Source organism: Bos indicus x Bos taurus, chromosome 29, assembly GCF_003369695.1.
Source record: "Bos indicus x Bos taurus breed Angus x Brahman F1 hybrid chromosome 29, Bos_hybrid_MaternalHap_v2.0, whole genome shotgun sequence".
NCBI lineage: Eukaryota > Metazoa > Chordata > Mammalia > Artiodactyla > Bovidae > Bos > Bos indicus x Bos taurus.
Genome location: NC_040104.1, coordinates 6017341 through 6033400, shown reverse-complemented (window position 1 = coordinate 6033400; position 16060 = coordinate 6017341). Strand labels below are relative to the sequence as shown.

At 38.9% G+C, this 16060-nt stretch overlaps 1 protein-coding gene across 4 annotated transcripts in view; it reads left to right on the top strand.

The window, feature by feature from the left end:
• The window catches only part of KDM2A (lysine demethylase 2A), a 92696-nt gene that overhangs the window by 39092 nt on the left and 37544 nt on the right, over positions 1-16060 (top strand). For all 4 annotated transcript variants that reach the window (XM_027532483.1, XM_027532482.1, XM_027532484.1 and 1 more), the window contains 3 exons: positions 11591-11729; positions 12352-12430; positions 12860-12906. In XM_027532483.1, the coding sequence (XP_027388284.1) occupies positions 11591-11729; positions 12352-12430; positions 12860-12906 (265 nt within the window). The remainder of the gene's footprint in view (positions 1-11590; positions 11730-12351; positions 12431-12859; positions 12907-16060) is intronic.

The following is a 16060-nucleotide window of genomic DNA, read 5'->3' as shown; positions in this document are numbered from 1 at the left end:
TTCAGTAAAGTTATATTGAATGAGAAAACATTTCTTCTCTTAAGTCGAGCCTTCACCAACCATTCTACTACTCCTTCCTCTTGGACTTTAATAAATTCTGTACCTACCTGTCTTAATGCATATCACATTAATGGTAATACTGTAATTTACTTACATGTCTGTCTCCCCCTACTGGCCAGAAATCTTAGCGCTAGACTGTGCCTTTTATCTTTGTATGCAGAGCATCTGGCTTTAACTCCATAATGAGTGCCCTGTTTTATGAATGAGTAAGTGTTCAAATAATTTTTATATCACAAACACATGTACACACATAGAAAGGTGGTAGGCAGTGATTCATCTACATATGTACCTGCCCCATTGTGTGATCTTACAGCAATATCGGGTTTTCAAAAATATGGAAAGAAAGAAAATGAGAACAACACCTTCAAGCTTAGTTGATTTTTAGGATATATATGTAGTCATACTTTTGTGAAGGGGACCAGTTGAGAACCTGAGCTTGCTTCTTTCTTTGAAGATGTATAAGAGCTTATTAAGCACTTATCAAGTAGGGATTTGGTGTGTGTTGGAAAGGTTCAGATGTAATCTGTATCGCTTTATAAATTGATAAAAAGATGCCCCCAAACTTTTTCTTTAAAGCAGTATCATGATGTGGGACATGAAAATACACTTGTTACTTGGCTTCTTATACCGTCACCAGCAAAGAGGCTGTGTAATTAAAACTTTTCTCTAAGGTAGTGAGGTAGATCTGCCTCAGATCAGAACTTAGAGACAGTAGGAAATGTGAATCTTGGTTTAAAAAAAAAATGTTGGCAACGTCATCTTTACAGAAAGTGTGTGATAAATGTCCCTGACTACAAATATAGAGAATGAAAACAAATTTTAATTAGCATATATAATAAACGTACTAGGTTCAAAGCACTCTTTGATGTAAAGTGGTCTGTGGTTAGAAATTGCAATATTTTTATTTCAGCCAAAATAACTGAATGTCCAGGAAGTTAAGTAAAAGCTAGAATTAGAAGTTAGGATTGGTGAAATGTTAAATAACATTTAAAGGAAATGTTGTATCCCTTAGCACGTATCAGAAACCTCCCTCCCTTGGGAAGATATTTTGCTGATCTTTGTACCAGGCATGGTGTTCTGGTTTATAGACTGCTTCGTTGTCAACAGCCCCACCACTTCACCTCCTTGCTCTGCCAGAGCCATTTCATTTGTCTGGGATCTCCTCCTGTGACAGTTACTTCAGCTGCCCCAAGCCCCTGGTCTGGCCAGAGTTCGTTGCTTAGTGATTTCAGTAGTAGAGAGAGTAGTGGTTAAGACCACAGGTTTTAGAATTGGGTTCCAGTCCCAGCTGTACCACTTAATAGCTTTGTAACTTGGGCAGGTTACTTCTGTCCTTCATTTGCCTTTTGTCATACAAAAGAGAGGATAGTATCCTTACATGTGTTAATACATGCAGAATGCTTGTTACAGTACTTGGCACATAGTCAACACTGGAATGTTAACTGCTGTTACTACTGTTGCTTTGTCCTGGCATCATAGTTCACCTTCAAAGCAGTAGCCCTTCTGGGTGTCATTAATTAAAAAGCAACTGCCTTTTCATACTTTATACAATTTCTTCATTCTCTTGACTCCTTTGATCCCTTGGGGAATGGTAATTGCCTAAGCTCTCCAGAAATAACTGCCTTAACATCTGGTTGATTGAGATACACGGAGATTTGTTTAATATGGGGGGGGGGCGGTGTGTGGGGAGGACAGGAGGATGATGTGGAAGTCCCTTGGAGGGCTGTCCTGCCAACCCACCACTCGTGCCTCTCAGTGTCCCTGGTCAGGACAGAGGTGGGGCTATGGGTCAGCAAAATGTGAACACAGTATAAGGTAAGAGAGAACAAGGCTGAGAATCAGGTGGTGAGGACTTTATTGTAGAGCACAGAGGGACCTTGTATTATTTACCTCCAAGGGAAAATTAGGATCTAGAGAGGTTAAATGATTCACTTAACTGCCTAAGATCACACAGTAAAGTGTCTGTAGTAGAATTGACAAGGGATAAGCTCTCCCTTTAGATAGTTCAGCTTTCTTGTTTTTCTGTTTTCTAAAAGGGTAAACTTAGGTCAGTTTTACCTTTCTTCTTTGTAAAATAATTCCACCATATTTCCTGATTCTCAGAAGTTACCGTAGGCAAAACCTATTTGATATAAAGTGAAGGAATTATACAGTGACTCTTAAAGGGAGATTTTTGATATATTGCATTATTTTTAGAAATTGTAAGATATTTGCAACAAAACTTGCCATTCTAACCATTTTAAGCAAATTAATTCAGTGGTGTTAATTCAGAGTATTGTGCTGCCATCATTACTGTTTCCAAAACAAAATTACCCCAGATAGAAATTGTATAATCGTAAAACTGTAACTTCCCATTCCTCCTCCCCCCAGCCCCTGGTAATCTCTCATCTCTTTCTGTCTCTATGAATTTGTCTACTTTAGGTACCTCATAAGTGGAATCATACAATATCTTTTTGTCTGACCTGTTGCACTTAGCATAATGTCTTCAGGGTTTACCCATGTTGCTGCACGTGTCAGATCTCCATTTCATTTTATAGCTGAATAATATTTTGTTGTATATATAAATACTACATTTTATCTGTCAATGGAAATTTGGGGCTGTTGCCATCTTTTTTTTTTTTGACCATCAAAAAAAAACAATTTTGGCATTATGAACACTGGTGGTGTAGTGTCTGAGTCCCTGCTTTTGGTTGTTTTCTTTTGGTTCTAGAAGTAGAATTACTGGGTCATATGGCAATTCTGTGTTAAATTTTTTGAGGAATTGCTGTACTTCTTTTTCACACAGGCTGCAACCAGCAATGCATAAGCGTTCTAGTTCCCCACTTCCTTGATAACTCTTGTTATTTTGTGGGTTTTTTTGTTTTTTGTTTTTTCTTTTTTGGTGATAGGAATCTCAATGGATGTGAAGTAGTATCTCACTATGGGTTTGATTTGTGGTGATGTTTGGCATCTTTTCCAGTGCGTATTGACCATTTGGGTGTCTTCTTTGGAGAAATTCCTATTAAGTCCTTTGCCCATTTTTGAATCGGGTTGTTTCTTTTGTTGTTGAATTGTAAGAGTCCTTTATATATGCTAGATCCCATGTCAGATGTATGGTTTGCAGGTATTTTCTCCTACGGTTTCTTTTCACTCTGTTGATAGTGTTTTTTGTACAAATTTTACAAATTTTGATGAAGTCCAGTTTACCTGTTTTTTTTCCTTTTGCTTTTGATGTCATTAAAAAAAAATCCTCTTTAAAGCTAATGCTGTGAAGATTTTCCCTTGTTTACTTCTAAGAATTTTATAGTTTTAGCTGTTATGTTGAGGTCTTTGATGTGTTTTGAGTTAATTTTTTGTACTAAATGAAATGGTTTAAGGTAAAGGTCTAACACATTCTCTTGCAGGCAGATACCTAGTTTCCCTTGCATCGTTTGTTGAAAATGTTTTTAATCTTAATAAACTTAAGTCTTACAGCTACGTGTGGCTAGCAGCTAACATTTTGGACAGCTCAGATCTAGCTGATCGTTTAATTTTTCTCCTTTAATCTGTTAATGTGGTGAATGACATTAGTCGATGGAGTGGAAATTCTCAGAACTAACAGACTGCTTTTGCGTTTCTGGCACAGCATGGTGGTTCCTGACACTTAAGAGCTTTTTTTAGTCACTTATCTATGTGTCCTTTCGTATCAAGTCAACTGAAATGGCGATGAAAATTTAGAAAAAAATTGTGCTTTCTCAAAAAATGTTATTACGCAAGATTTGGTCTGTGTCAGACTTTATTCTTATATCGTAAAAATACATTGCTTTACTTAAATATGTGCATTGTATTAACCTTTTTTCTGTTATAGACTGCCCATCATTATTTTGTATTGAGATAGAATTCATATGCTATTCAATTCACTCTTTTAAAGTGTACAACTCAGGGAGTTCCCTGGTGGTCCAGTGGCTAAGACTTCACATTCCCAGCACAGGGGGCCTGGGTTCAGTCTTGTTCAGGGAACTAGATCCACATGCCACCACTAAGAGCTCGCATACCGCAACAAAGAGTGAAGATGCCACATACTGCAATTCAGACCCAACGCAGCCAAATATTTTTTTAAATAATAATAAAGTGCACAATTCAGGAGTTTTTAGTAGATCTACAAAGTTGTGAAAACATTCAGGTTGATCAGTCGTGTCCAACTATTTGGGACCCCATGGACTGAAGCCTACCAGGCTCCTCCATCCACGGAATTTTCCAGGCAAGAGTACTGGAGTGGGTTGCCATTTCCTTCTCCAGGGGATCTTCCCAACCCAGGGATCGAACCCAGGTCTCCCGCGTTGTAGGCAGATGCTTTCTTTACGGTCTGAGCCACCAGGGAAGTCCTCTGTGAAAACATTACTAGTATCTAATTCTAAAATATTTTCATTACCCCAGTACACATTAGCAGTTACTCCCCATCTCTCTTCTCTCCAGCCTATGTCTTTATAGATTTGCCTATTCTGTACATCAGATAAAGGCAATCATAAAATGTATGGTCTTTTGTAATTAGCTTATTTCACTTAGTGTTTTTGTCGAAGTTCATCTGTGGTTGCAGCATTTCTCAGTACTTCACTCCTTTGTATTATTGCTTAACTATATTCCATTGTATGGATATATTGCTCAGTCCCTAAGTTGTGTCCAACTCTTTGCCACCCCATGGACTGCAGCACTCCAGGCTTCCCTGTCCTTCACCATCTCCCTGAGTTTGCTCAAACTTACTTCCATTGAGTCAGTAATGTCATTCAACCATCTCATCCTCTCTCGCCCTCTTCTCTTGCCCTCAGTCTTCCCCAGCATCAGGGTCTTTTCCAGTGAGTCAGCTCTTTGCATCAGGTGGCCACAGTATTGGAGCTCCAGCTTCAGCACCAGTTCTTCCAGTGAATATTCAGGGTTGACTTACCACAGTTCAAAAGCATCAGTTTTTTCAGCTCTCAGCCTCCTTTATGATCCAACTCTCACATCCATACATGACTGCTAGAAAAACCATAGCTTTGACTACACAGACCTCTGTTGGCAAAATGATATCTCTACTTTTTAATACACTGTCTATGTTTGTCATAGCTATTCTTCCAGGGAGCCAAGCATCTTTTAATTTCAAGTGTGGCTGCAGTCACCGTCTGCATTGATTTTGGAGCCCAAGAAAATGAAATCTGACAGTTTCCACATTTTCCCCATCTATTTGCCATGTAGTTATAGGACCAGATGCCATGATCTTCACTTTTTGAAAGTTGAATTTTAAACCAGCTTTTTCACTCTCGTCTTTCACCTTCATCAAAAGGCTCTTCAGAACCTCTTCACTTTCTGCCATTAAAGTGGTATCATTTGCATATTTGAGGTTATTGATATTTCTCCCCACAATCTTGATTCCAGCTTGTACTTCATCCAGCCCAGCATTTCTCATGATATACTCTGCATATAAGTTAAATAAGCAGTGTGACAATATACAGCCTTCAAGTACTCCTTTCCCAATTTTGAACCGATCCATTGTTCCATGTCTAGTTGTAACTGTTGCTGCTTGTCCTGCATATAGGTTTCTCAGGAGGCAGGTAATGTGGTCTGGCACTCCCATCTTATTAAGAATATTCCCACAGTTTGTTTTGATCCACACAATCATAGGCATTATCATAGTCAGTGAACCAGAAGTAGATGTTTTTTTTGAAATTCCCTTGCTTTTTCTATGATTTTGACAGATGCTGGTAATTTGATCTCTGATTCCTCTGCCTATTCTAAATCTAGCTTGTACAGCTGGAAGTTCTTGGGTCACGTACTGCTGAAGCCTAGCTTGAAGGATTTTGAGCATAATCTTGCTGGCATGTGAAAGAAGTACAATTGTGTGATAATTTGAGCTTTCTTTGGTATTGCTTTTCTTTGGGATTGGAATGAAAACTGACTTTTCCAATCCTGTAGCCACTGCTGGGTTTTCCAAATTTGCTGGCATATTGAGTGCAGCACTTAAACAGCATCATCTTTTAAGATTTGAAATAGCTCAGCTGAAACTCCATCACTTCCACTAGCTTTGTTTGTAGTAATGCTTCCTAGGGCCCACTTGACTTCACACTCCAAGATGTCTAACTCTGGGTGAGTGACCATACCCTCATGGTTGTCTGAATCCTTAAAAGCTTTCTTGTACAGTTCTTCCATGTATATTTGCCACCTTTTCTTAATCTCTTCTGCTTCTGTTAGGTCCTTGCCAATTTTGTTCTTTATTGTGCCCGTCTTTGCATGAAATGTTCCCTTGGTATCTCCAGTTTTCTTAAAGAGATCTCTAGTCTTTCCCATTCTGTTTTTTTCCTCTATTTCTTTGCATTTTCCACTTAAGAAGGCTTTCTTATCTCTCCTTGCTGTTTCTGGAACTCTGCATTCAATTAGATATATCTTTCCCTTTCTCCTTTGCCTTTCACTTTTCTTTTCTCAGGTATATGTAAGGCCTTCTCAGACAACCACTTTGCCTTCTTGAATTTCTTTTTCTTGGGGATGGTTTTGGTCACCACCTCCTGAACAGTGTTACGAACCTCCATCCATAGTTTTTCAGGCACTTTGTCTACCAGATTTAATCCCTTGAATCTATTCATCACCTCTTAGGTCATACATGAATAGCCTAGTGATTTCCCCTACTTTCTTCAATTTGAGCCTGAATTTTGCAATAAAGAGCTGATGATCTGAGCCGTAGTCAGCTCCAGGTCTTGTTTTTGCTGACTATACAGAGTTTCTCTATCTTCGCCTGCAAAGAATATAATCAGTCTGATTTGGATACTGACCATCTGGTGATATCTCTGTGTGGAGTCATTTGTTGTGTTGTTGGAAGAGAGTGCATGGATATATACTATATTTTATTTTCCTGTTTGTCATCACCCATTTGTTATCACCCGTTGGTTATAGTGAATAATGTTGCTATGAACATTAGTGTGTGTGTTTTTGTGTGGACATGTTTTCATTTTCTTGGATAGATTAGATACTTAGAAATGAAATTTCTGGGTCATATGGTAACTCTCAACCAGTTTGAGGAACTGCAAGACTCGTCTATAGAGTTGTTTTATTCTATATTCCCACTGGGTTCCTTGGTGGCGCTATGGGAGGCTTTATGAGGCTTTTGCTTTTTTCACATTCTCACCAGCACGTATTACCTAGTAGATGTTAGGTAGTTTCTCATTGTGGTTTTGATTTGCATTTTCTTAATGACTGATGAGCTGAAGACTAATGATGTTTTATGTGCTTATTGGCCAGTTATATATCTTTGAAAAATACTCATTCAAACCTTTGTCCATTTTAGTTTTATTTTTTGTCTTTTCAGTTTTAAGTTGAAAGAGTTCTTTATATATCCTGGATATTAGGCCCTTATGAGATATATAATTTGCAAATATATTCTCTCATTCTATAAATTAATTGCTTTTTACTTTTGTTGGTGTAGTGTTTTTGAAGTTTTAATTCTGAAGAAGTCCAGTTAATCTGTTCTGTTGTTCCTTGTGTTTTTGGTGTCTTATTTAAGTAACTATTGCCTAGTCTAAAATCATGAACATTTGCACTGTGCTTTCTTCTAAGAATTCCGTAGTCTTAGCCTTTACATTTAAGTCTGATCCATTTTGAGTTAGTTTTTTTTTTAATAAGGTATGAGGTAGAGATCAGGTTTCATTCTTTTACACGTCCAGTCTTTAACATGTTGTCTAGTTGTGCCAGCACCATTTAAAATTTTTTTAGTTTTTGAAATTTTTATAGTTTTTAAAGGTTACTTTCCCTTTATATTGGCTGTACATCCTTGAGCCTGTCTTACGTTCAGTAGTTTGTATCTCCTGCTCCTCTACCTATGTTGCCCCCTCACTGGTAACCACTAGTTCATTCTCTATATCTGTGAGTCTGCTGCTCTTCTGTTGTATACACTAATTGGTTATGTTTATTAGATTCCACATATAAGTGATATCATACAGTATTTGTCTTTCCCTGACTTACTTGACAAGTCGTAATGCCCTTCAAGTCTATCCATGTTGCTGTAGATGGCAAAATTTTATTTGTAGTCGTGGCTAAGTAGTATTTCACTGTGTGTGTGTCTACACACACACATATATTGCCATTTGTTTGTTTTTGTTTTTGTTTTCCCTTGCCTTTGGAGTCAGATCCAAAAAGAAATTGCTAAGGCTAATGTCAAGGAGCTATTGCCTAGAAGTTTAATGGTTTCAAATTTATATTTAAGTCTTTGAACCATTTTGAGTTAATTTTTGTGTATGGTAAAAGGTAGTGGTTCAGTTTTGTTCTTTCGTGTGTAGCTGTCCGCTTTTCCCAACGCCATGTATTGAAGAGACTGTCCTTTCCCTGTTATGTGTTCTTGCCTCCTTTGTCATAAATTAATTGACCTTGTATGTGAGGAGGTTATTTCTGTGTGCAAATGAATGCTTTCTAAAAATGATTGTTGTGGGAAACCATATTTATTTCAGTGGTATTTCTCTTGCTTTTTGACATGCTTGGAACTCATCTTTTGGAGTTCTTTTCTAAGACACATGTGAAATAAGGTGAGGAAGAGAACTGAGGGATGCCTTTCAAAACACAAACCCATTTAAGAAATTGTCAGCGAAAATAACCAGCCTCCCTTCAAATATAAAAGTACCTAAAAGTATTTTTGAGCATTGGTGGCATTTTTAGAGTAAGAGGTCTACTAAAAATAGATCTTTTGGCCTTTAAGATGTGACTTATGGCAACAAACTGCTAGGTAAGAGTGTTATAAGGGTTTTTTTTTTTTTTTTTTTTTTGCCAAACTTGGAAAAGATAACAGGTATTCATCAGTGTTTCTACCTAAAACTGGTAAATTGAATCTCGCTCTCCTCTGGTGTGTAACCGTCAGTTTTATTTACTTTAATTTTAATTTCTTATTTCTGCTCTTTCCCTTGTCCCATTCCCTAAGAGACTTTTCTCCAGTGTCTCATTTTCTTAACGTGTTTATATAAATTCTGGTGCTGTGTAATCGATTCTAGATCATCAGTATTTAAATTCTAGGTTTGGTTGTTCTTAGCATATACTGGGGTGGGGGCCTTCGGCACCTCAGTCCCCAAATCCATACTCCTTCCCACCTGGACCTCCCCTACCCGTTGGAACCTCAGTTGATGAGCACCGCAGCAGGCTTGGGAATGGGCAGCAGAGGCTGCGGGGAACCTCACCAGGAATCTAAGGACCAAACCAGCCTCTTTTTCCATTCCCAGTTTTATTTTTTTTTAACCCAAGGCATGCTGTGCTCCCTGTTTTCTTCTGTTTGTGTTGATTGGGAGAGGGGTATTCTGAGTGGGGTGGTAGATATTTTTTCTTCGTTTAACTATTTTAATACTCAGAGGGATATGGGAAAGGTAAAGTGAGGAGCTCCACTTGGGTGTAACCAGGTGGTGGTAGGGTCTGGGCCAGGCAGGCCCTTGTGTAAGTAGTGGAGTGTGTTCTTTCTCTCCCTCCCTGCTGTGCCTCTTCCAGTGGGACCATAGCTCTTATCTTTAGCTGTATGTGGGGCTCAAGTTAGATTGGAAGGAAGCCATGGAATGTCTCTCTGAAAATCCTTCTTTTGCTAGTCTTCCTTCTGAGATTCAGCTTCTGATTTTCTCCCATGACACACGCATCTTTCCCCAATATCTTGAACCCTGGGGTTTTATGTGAACAGGGCTTCCCTGGTGGCTCAGGTGGTGAAGAATCTGCCTGCACTGTGGGAGACCTGGGTTGGGAAGATCCCTTGAGGAGGGCATGCAACCGACTCCAATGTTCTTGCCTGGAGAATCCCCCTAGACAGAGGACCCTGGTGGACTGCAGTCCATGGGGTTGCAAAGAGTTGGACACAATGGAGCGACTAAGCACAGTACACCCTGGAGTTGGGCTCCTTTACCGTTGCCTCACACAAGTTGTCCCATGTGTTACAGAAATTTCAGCAAATTTTAATACTGGCTAAAGTAAACTATACCAAAAGGTAAATTTGCAGCATGAGCAACATGTTATCTTAAGAAAAAAATTAAAACAGGCAGCTTACCAAGATAATTCACATACCATAAAATTCACCTGTTTAAAGTGCACAGCTCAGTGGTTTTTAGTATATTCAAGGTTGTGCAGATGTCACCACTGTTTAGTTCTAGAACATTTTTAATTGTTCCCCAAAGAAACCCACATTGTTAAGTTACTTTCTATCCCTCCATCTCCCCAGTCTCTAGCATCCACTAATCTACTTTGTGTCTCTGTGGATTTGCCTATTCTGGACATTTCATGAAAATGAAACTGGCTTTTTGAGGGTAGTGACTGAGTGTGTGCAGCTGCCCCAGGAGCCAGAGCTGTTATAGCTCCTCCTCTTCCACTTCCTGTTGTACACAGTAAAGATCGTTTATACAGCAAAAAATTAAAATAAAAAATGAAATTATGTAATACACGGTCTGTTGTGTTTGGCATCTTTCACTTAGTATGTTGTTCTCAAGATTCGTCCATGTGTAGCACATAACGGTACTTTGTTCTTTTTTGTGGTCAAATAATATTCCATGTGTAAATATACCACATTTTGTTAATCCGTTCATCAACTGACTGACATTTGGGTTGTTTCTGCCATTTGGCTGTTACAAATAATGTTCTGCTGTGAACATCTGCATTTTAGATATGTTTTTAATTCTTTTGGATATACACCTAGGAGGAGAATTGCTGAATCATGATTTACTGTTTAATGTTTTGAGAAACTGCCAAACTTTTCCAAAATGGCTACAATATTTTACATTCCCATCAACATTGTGTAAGGGTTCCAGTCTCTCCACATTTTCTTCAACACTTGTTATTGTCTGCCTTTTTTGGTAATAGCCATCCTGCTGGGTGTAAAGTGGTATATTTTTGTGGTATTTATTTCTAATGACCAATGATCCTAAGCACTTTTTATGTGCTTGTTGACCATTCGCATATTTTCCTTTGGGAAGACATCTTTAATGCTAAGTATTGGTGGTCTGCTCTTTGGAATGCTGTTGTTTAGGTTAACTTTATCTGCTGTAAAAGAGGTTTTGCTTCATTAATTAAAATGTTTTAGTCTATTCTCAAAGGTTGTTTTAGAAAGCTAATCCAGAAGTAGCCTTCCCCATAAAAAAATTATGTTTTGTATCCTGGTCTGTAAAGTCTATAAAGACAGTTTGTCCACCCTCTGATAAACGATGGTAGATAAATAAAATGTTTCATAGGACTTATCCTGGTGATCTAGTGGTTAAAACTTTGTGCTGCCAATGCAAGGGGTGTGGGTTCAATCCCTAGTCAGGGAACTAAGATCTCATATGCTGTGTGGTGCAGCCAGGAGAAAAAAATGTTTAGTAGGCCCTATTTGGTCATTTGGTTTTTGTTGTAAATTTATCTGTAGGCTCAAAGAGTTAGCAGTGTAAAATTTACAAGTGGGGAACTTAGTGACTCATTTTAAATTTCATACATTGTGAGAATATTAGCTGACCTTTATTTGAGAAAAAGATCTACAAAGCAAGGCAAATGGATGCTTAACGTAGCAAGTGAAAATCTTGAAAAGGTGTATGATTTCATCCTTCTGTCCCTCTCTCCCCAGCGTGGTACCATGCGACGACGCTATGAAGATGATGGCATTTCAGATGATGAAATTGAAGGAAAAAGAACTTTTGACTTGGAAGAGAAGCTCCACACCAACAAATATAATGCAAATTTTGTTACTTTTATGGAAGGAAAAGGTCAGTATCATTTGGATTCAGACCTGCAGCCACTTGATGTAGGAGGTTGTAGACTCTGGGAGCTGTGGGCTCAGCATGTCTGCAGCCAAAATACTGCCTGTTAATGCTGTGATGCTGTTTATCTTTATTTTCTCTTCTTACACAATGCCACTCATGCACCAGCCTCCCCCGGTCCCCCAGCCCTACCCCATGAGTCATTCTCTGCTATATTGGAAGAAGCAAGCGTTTATTAGGACAGGAATGTTGGGATTTTTTCCCCTAAAGGCCTCTTCCTTCTCTTATCCCTTGGTTTGGGTTTAATTAAAAATAGTTCAATAGCAATTCCTTTATGCATGTACCTGCTCCACCATGACTGAGCTCTGTGTGTGTCATGCAGCTCGTTCTTTGGCAAACTGACAAGGATGTCATGGTGTGTATTGCAGGGGGCAGAATTAGATGTTAGGCTGTTAAGGCACAGGATGTGGTTTCTGCTTGGGATTTATGAGATGACTCAATAGTACTATCCCCTGTTGGTTAAATTCTGAATGATTGTGGAAATCTCTTATCGTATTACGTAGGTCCTTTTATCTTTTTCCAGCTAAACCTCTTGGCCTTTCTAACAATTGTTTTCTTATGGTGACAGATTTTAATGTAGAGTATATCCAGCGGGGTGGCTTAAGAGATCCTCTGATTTTCAAGAATTCCGATGGACTTGGAATAAAGTAAGTGTTCACTGATTGGGTTTGGCTGCAAAGTGGCCACATTACACACAGGGCTATAGACAGTGCAGTATTGATAATCCAAAGCATAGATCATTGAAACTATCTGAAGTGTGTTATATGTAAATGAGAAAATATAGATGAACTATAAAGAAAATAAATTTAAATCTCCTGAAATCTTATCACCCTGAATAATCCCTATTAACCTTTTCTCATATATTCTTTTTTCCTACATATATATGTACATCTGTTTATATATGTATAAATATGTTTATATATGTATAAATGTTTATATTTAAAATATATTTTTTTAATCCTCAATTTGAAGATTGATGGGGCTTGACTGGGGAGTTCTTAGTTCTTTAAAAAAAAAACTCACCCTGACTAGAGTAGTTGTGCTTCCCATTATACTTACTGGTGTTTGTTTCATAGGATGCCAGATCCAGACTTCACTGTGAATGATGTCAAAATGTGTGTGGGTAAGTGCTACACTCAAGGCCTTTGTTTTTGAGGCAAAGATCTAAGATTTACAGCTGAGTCTTAAATCTCTTACTGAGATTTTAAGGTTTAGGAGCATTGAACTATATATTTATTTGAAGTATGTACTACTTGAAATACTGTCTTGATTAGATAGTACTATTTAGCAACTGAGAATTTCCTCAAAGGGAGTTACTGAAGTTGCTTCATTGAGTACTTCTCATTAGACCACAGCATCTGAACATCTGCCTCTTTCCTACCTTCCAGTTTTATCTCTGTGCGTCCTTCCTTCTCTCCATGAAGAGCCTGCCTTCGAGGGTAAAATTTCAAAAGTAGAATTATATTTCTCTGAGTCAAGAATGAAACCTCATTTATGATTCTCATCCTTCCCTAAAAGCCATAGAGAAATTTCCAGAAAATTTTCACTAACGCTACATTTGGTTATAGAATGTGGTCCACTGGAGAAAGGAATGGCAAACCACTTCAGATTCTTGCCTTGAGAACCCCATGAACAGTATGAAAAGGCAAAATGATAGGATACTGAAAGAGGAACTCCCCAGGTCAGTAGGTGCCCAATATGCTACTGGAGATCAGTGGAGAAATAACTCCAGAAAGAATGAAGGGATGGAGCCAAAGCAAAAATAATACCCATTTGTGGGTGTGACTGGTGATAGAAGCAAGGTCCCATGCTGTAAAGAGCAATATTGCATAGGAACCTGGAATGTCAGGTCCATGAATCAAGGCAGATTGGAAGTGGTCAAACAGGAGATGGCAAGAGTAAATGTCGACATTCTAGGAATCAGCGAACTAAAATGGAGTGGAATGGATGAATTTAACTCAGATGACCATTATATCTACTACTGCGGGCAGGAATCCCTTAAAAGAAATGGAGTAGCCATCATGGTCAACAAGAGAGTCTGAAATGCAGTACTTGGATGCAATCTCAAAAACGACAGAATGATCTCTGTTCATTTCCAAGGCTTCATTCAGTATCACAGTAATCCAAGTCTATGCCCTGACCAGTAATGCTGAAGAACCTGAAGCTGGATGGTTTTATGAAGACCTTCTAGAACTAACACCCCAAAAAGATGTCCTTTTCATTATAGGGGACTGGAATGCAAAAGTAGGAAGTCAAGAAAACCTGGAGTAACAGGCAAATTTGGCCTTGGAATACAGAATGAAGCAGGGCAAAGACTAATAGAGTTTTGCCAAGAAAATGCTCTGGTCATAGCAAACTCCCTCTTCCAACAACACAAGAGAAGACTCTACACATGGACATCACCAGATGGTCAACACTAAAATCAGGTTGATTATATTCTTTGCAGCCAAAGATGGAGAAGCTCTATACAGTCAACAAAAACAAGACCGGGAGCTGATTGTGGCTCAGATCACGAACTCCTTATTGCCAAATTCAGACTGAAATTGAAGAAAGTAGGGAAAACCACTAGACCATTCAGGTATGACCTAAATCAAATCCCTTATAATTATACAGTGGAAGTGAGAAATAGATTTAAGGGCCTAGATCTGATAGATAGAGTGCCTGATGAACTATGGATGGAGGTTCTTGACATTGTATAGGAGACAGGGATCAAGACCATCCCCATGGAAAAGAAATGCAAAAAAGCAAAATGGCTGTCTGAAGAGGCCTTAGAAATAGCTGTGAAAAGAAGAGAAGCAAAAAGCAAATGAGAAAAGGAAAGATATAAGCATCTGAATGCAGAGTTCCAAAGAATAGCAAGAAGAGATAAGAAAGCCTTCCTCAGCAATCAATGCAAAGAAATAGAGGAAAACAACAGAATGGGAAAGACGAGAGATCTCCTCAAGAAAATTAGAGATACCAAGGGAACATTTCATGCAAAGATGGAATCACTCGATAAAGGACAGAAATGGTATGGACCTAACAGAAGCATAAGATATTAAGAAGAGGTGGCAAGAATACACAGAAGAACTGTACAAAAAAAGATCTTCATGACCCAGGTAATCACGATGATGTGATCACTCACCTAGAGCCAGACATCCTGGAATGTGAAGTCAAGTGGGCCTTACAAGGCATCACTATGAACAAAGCTAGTGGAGGTGATGGAATTCCAGTTGAGCTATTTCAAATCCTGAAAGATGATGCTGTGAAAGTGCTGCACTCAATGTGCCAGCAAATTTGGAAAACTCAGCAGTGGCCACAGGATTGGAAAAGGTCAGTTTTCATTCCAATCCCAAAGAAAGGCAATGCCAAAGAATGCTCAAACTACTGCACAATTGCACTCATCTCACACGCTAGTAAAGTGATGCTCAAAATTCTCCAAGCCAGGCTTCAGCAGTACGTGAACTGTGAACTTCCAGATGTTCACGCTGGTTTTAGAAAAGGCAGAGGAACCAGAGATCAAATTACCAACATCCGCTGGATCATGGAAAAAGCAAGAGAGTTCCAGAAAAAAATCTATTTCTGCTTTATTGACTAGGCCAAAGCCTTGGACTGTGTGGACCATAATAAACTGGAAAATTCTGAAAGAGATGGGAGGAATACCAGGCCACCTGACCTGCCTCTTGAGAAACCTGTATGCAGATCAGGAAGCAACAGTTAGAACTGGACATGGAACAACAGACTGGTTCCAAATAGGAAAAGGAATATGTCAAGGCTGTATATTGTCACCCTGCTTATTTAACTTATATGCAGAGTACATCATGAGAAACGCTGGGCTGGAAGAAGCACAAGCTGGAATCAAGATTGTCGGGAGAAATATCAGTCACCTCAGATATGCAGATGACCCCACCCTTATGGCAGAAAGTGAAGAGGAACTCAAGAGCCTCTTGATGACAGTGAAAGAGGAGAGTGAAAAAGTTGGCTTAAAGCTCAACATTCAGAAAACGAAGATCATGGCATCTGGTCCCATCACTTCATGGCAAATAGATGGGGAAACAGTAGGAACAGTGTTAGACTTTATTTTGGGGGGCTCCAAAATCACTGCAGATGGTGACTGTAGCCATGAAATTAAAAGACGCTTGCTCCTTGGAAGAAAAGTTATGACCAACCTAGATAGCATATTGAAAAGCAGAGACATTACTTTGCCAACAAAGGTCCATCTAGTCAAGGCTATGGTTTTTCCTGTGGTCATGTATGCATGTGAGAGTTGGACTGTGAAGAAAGCTGAGCACTGAAGA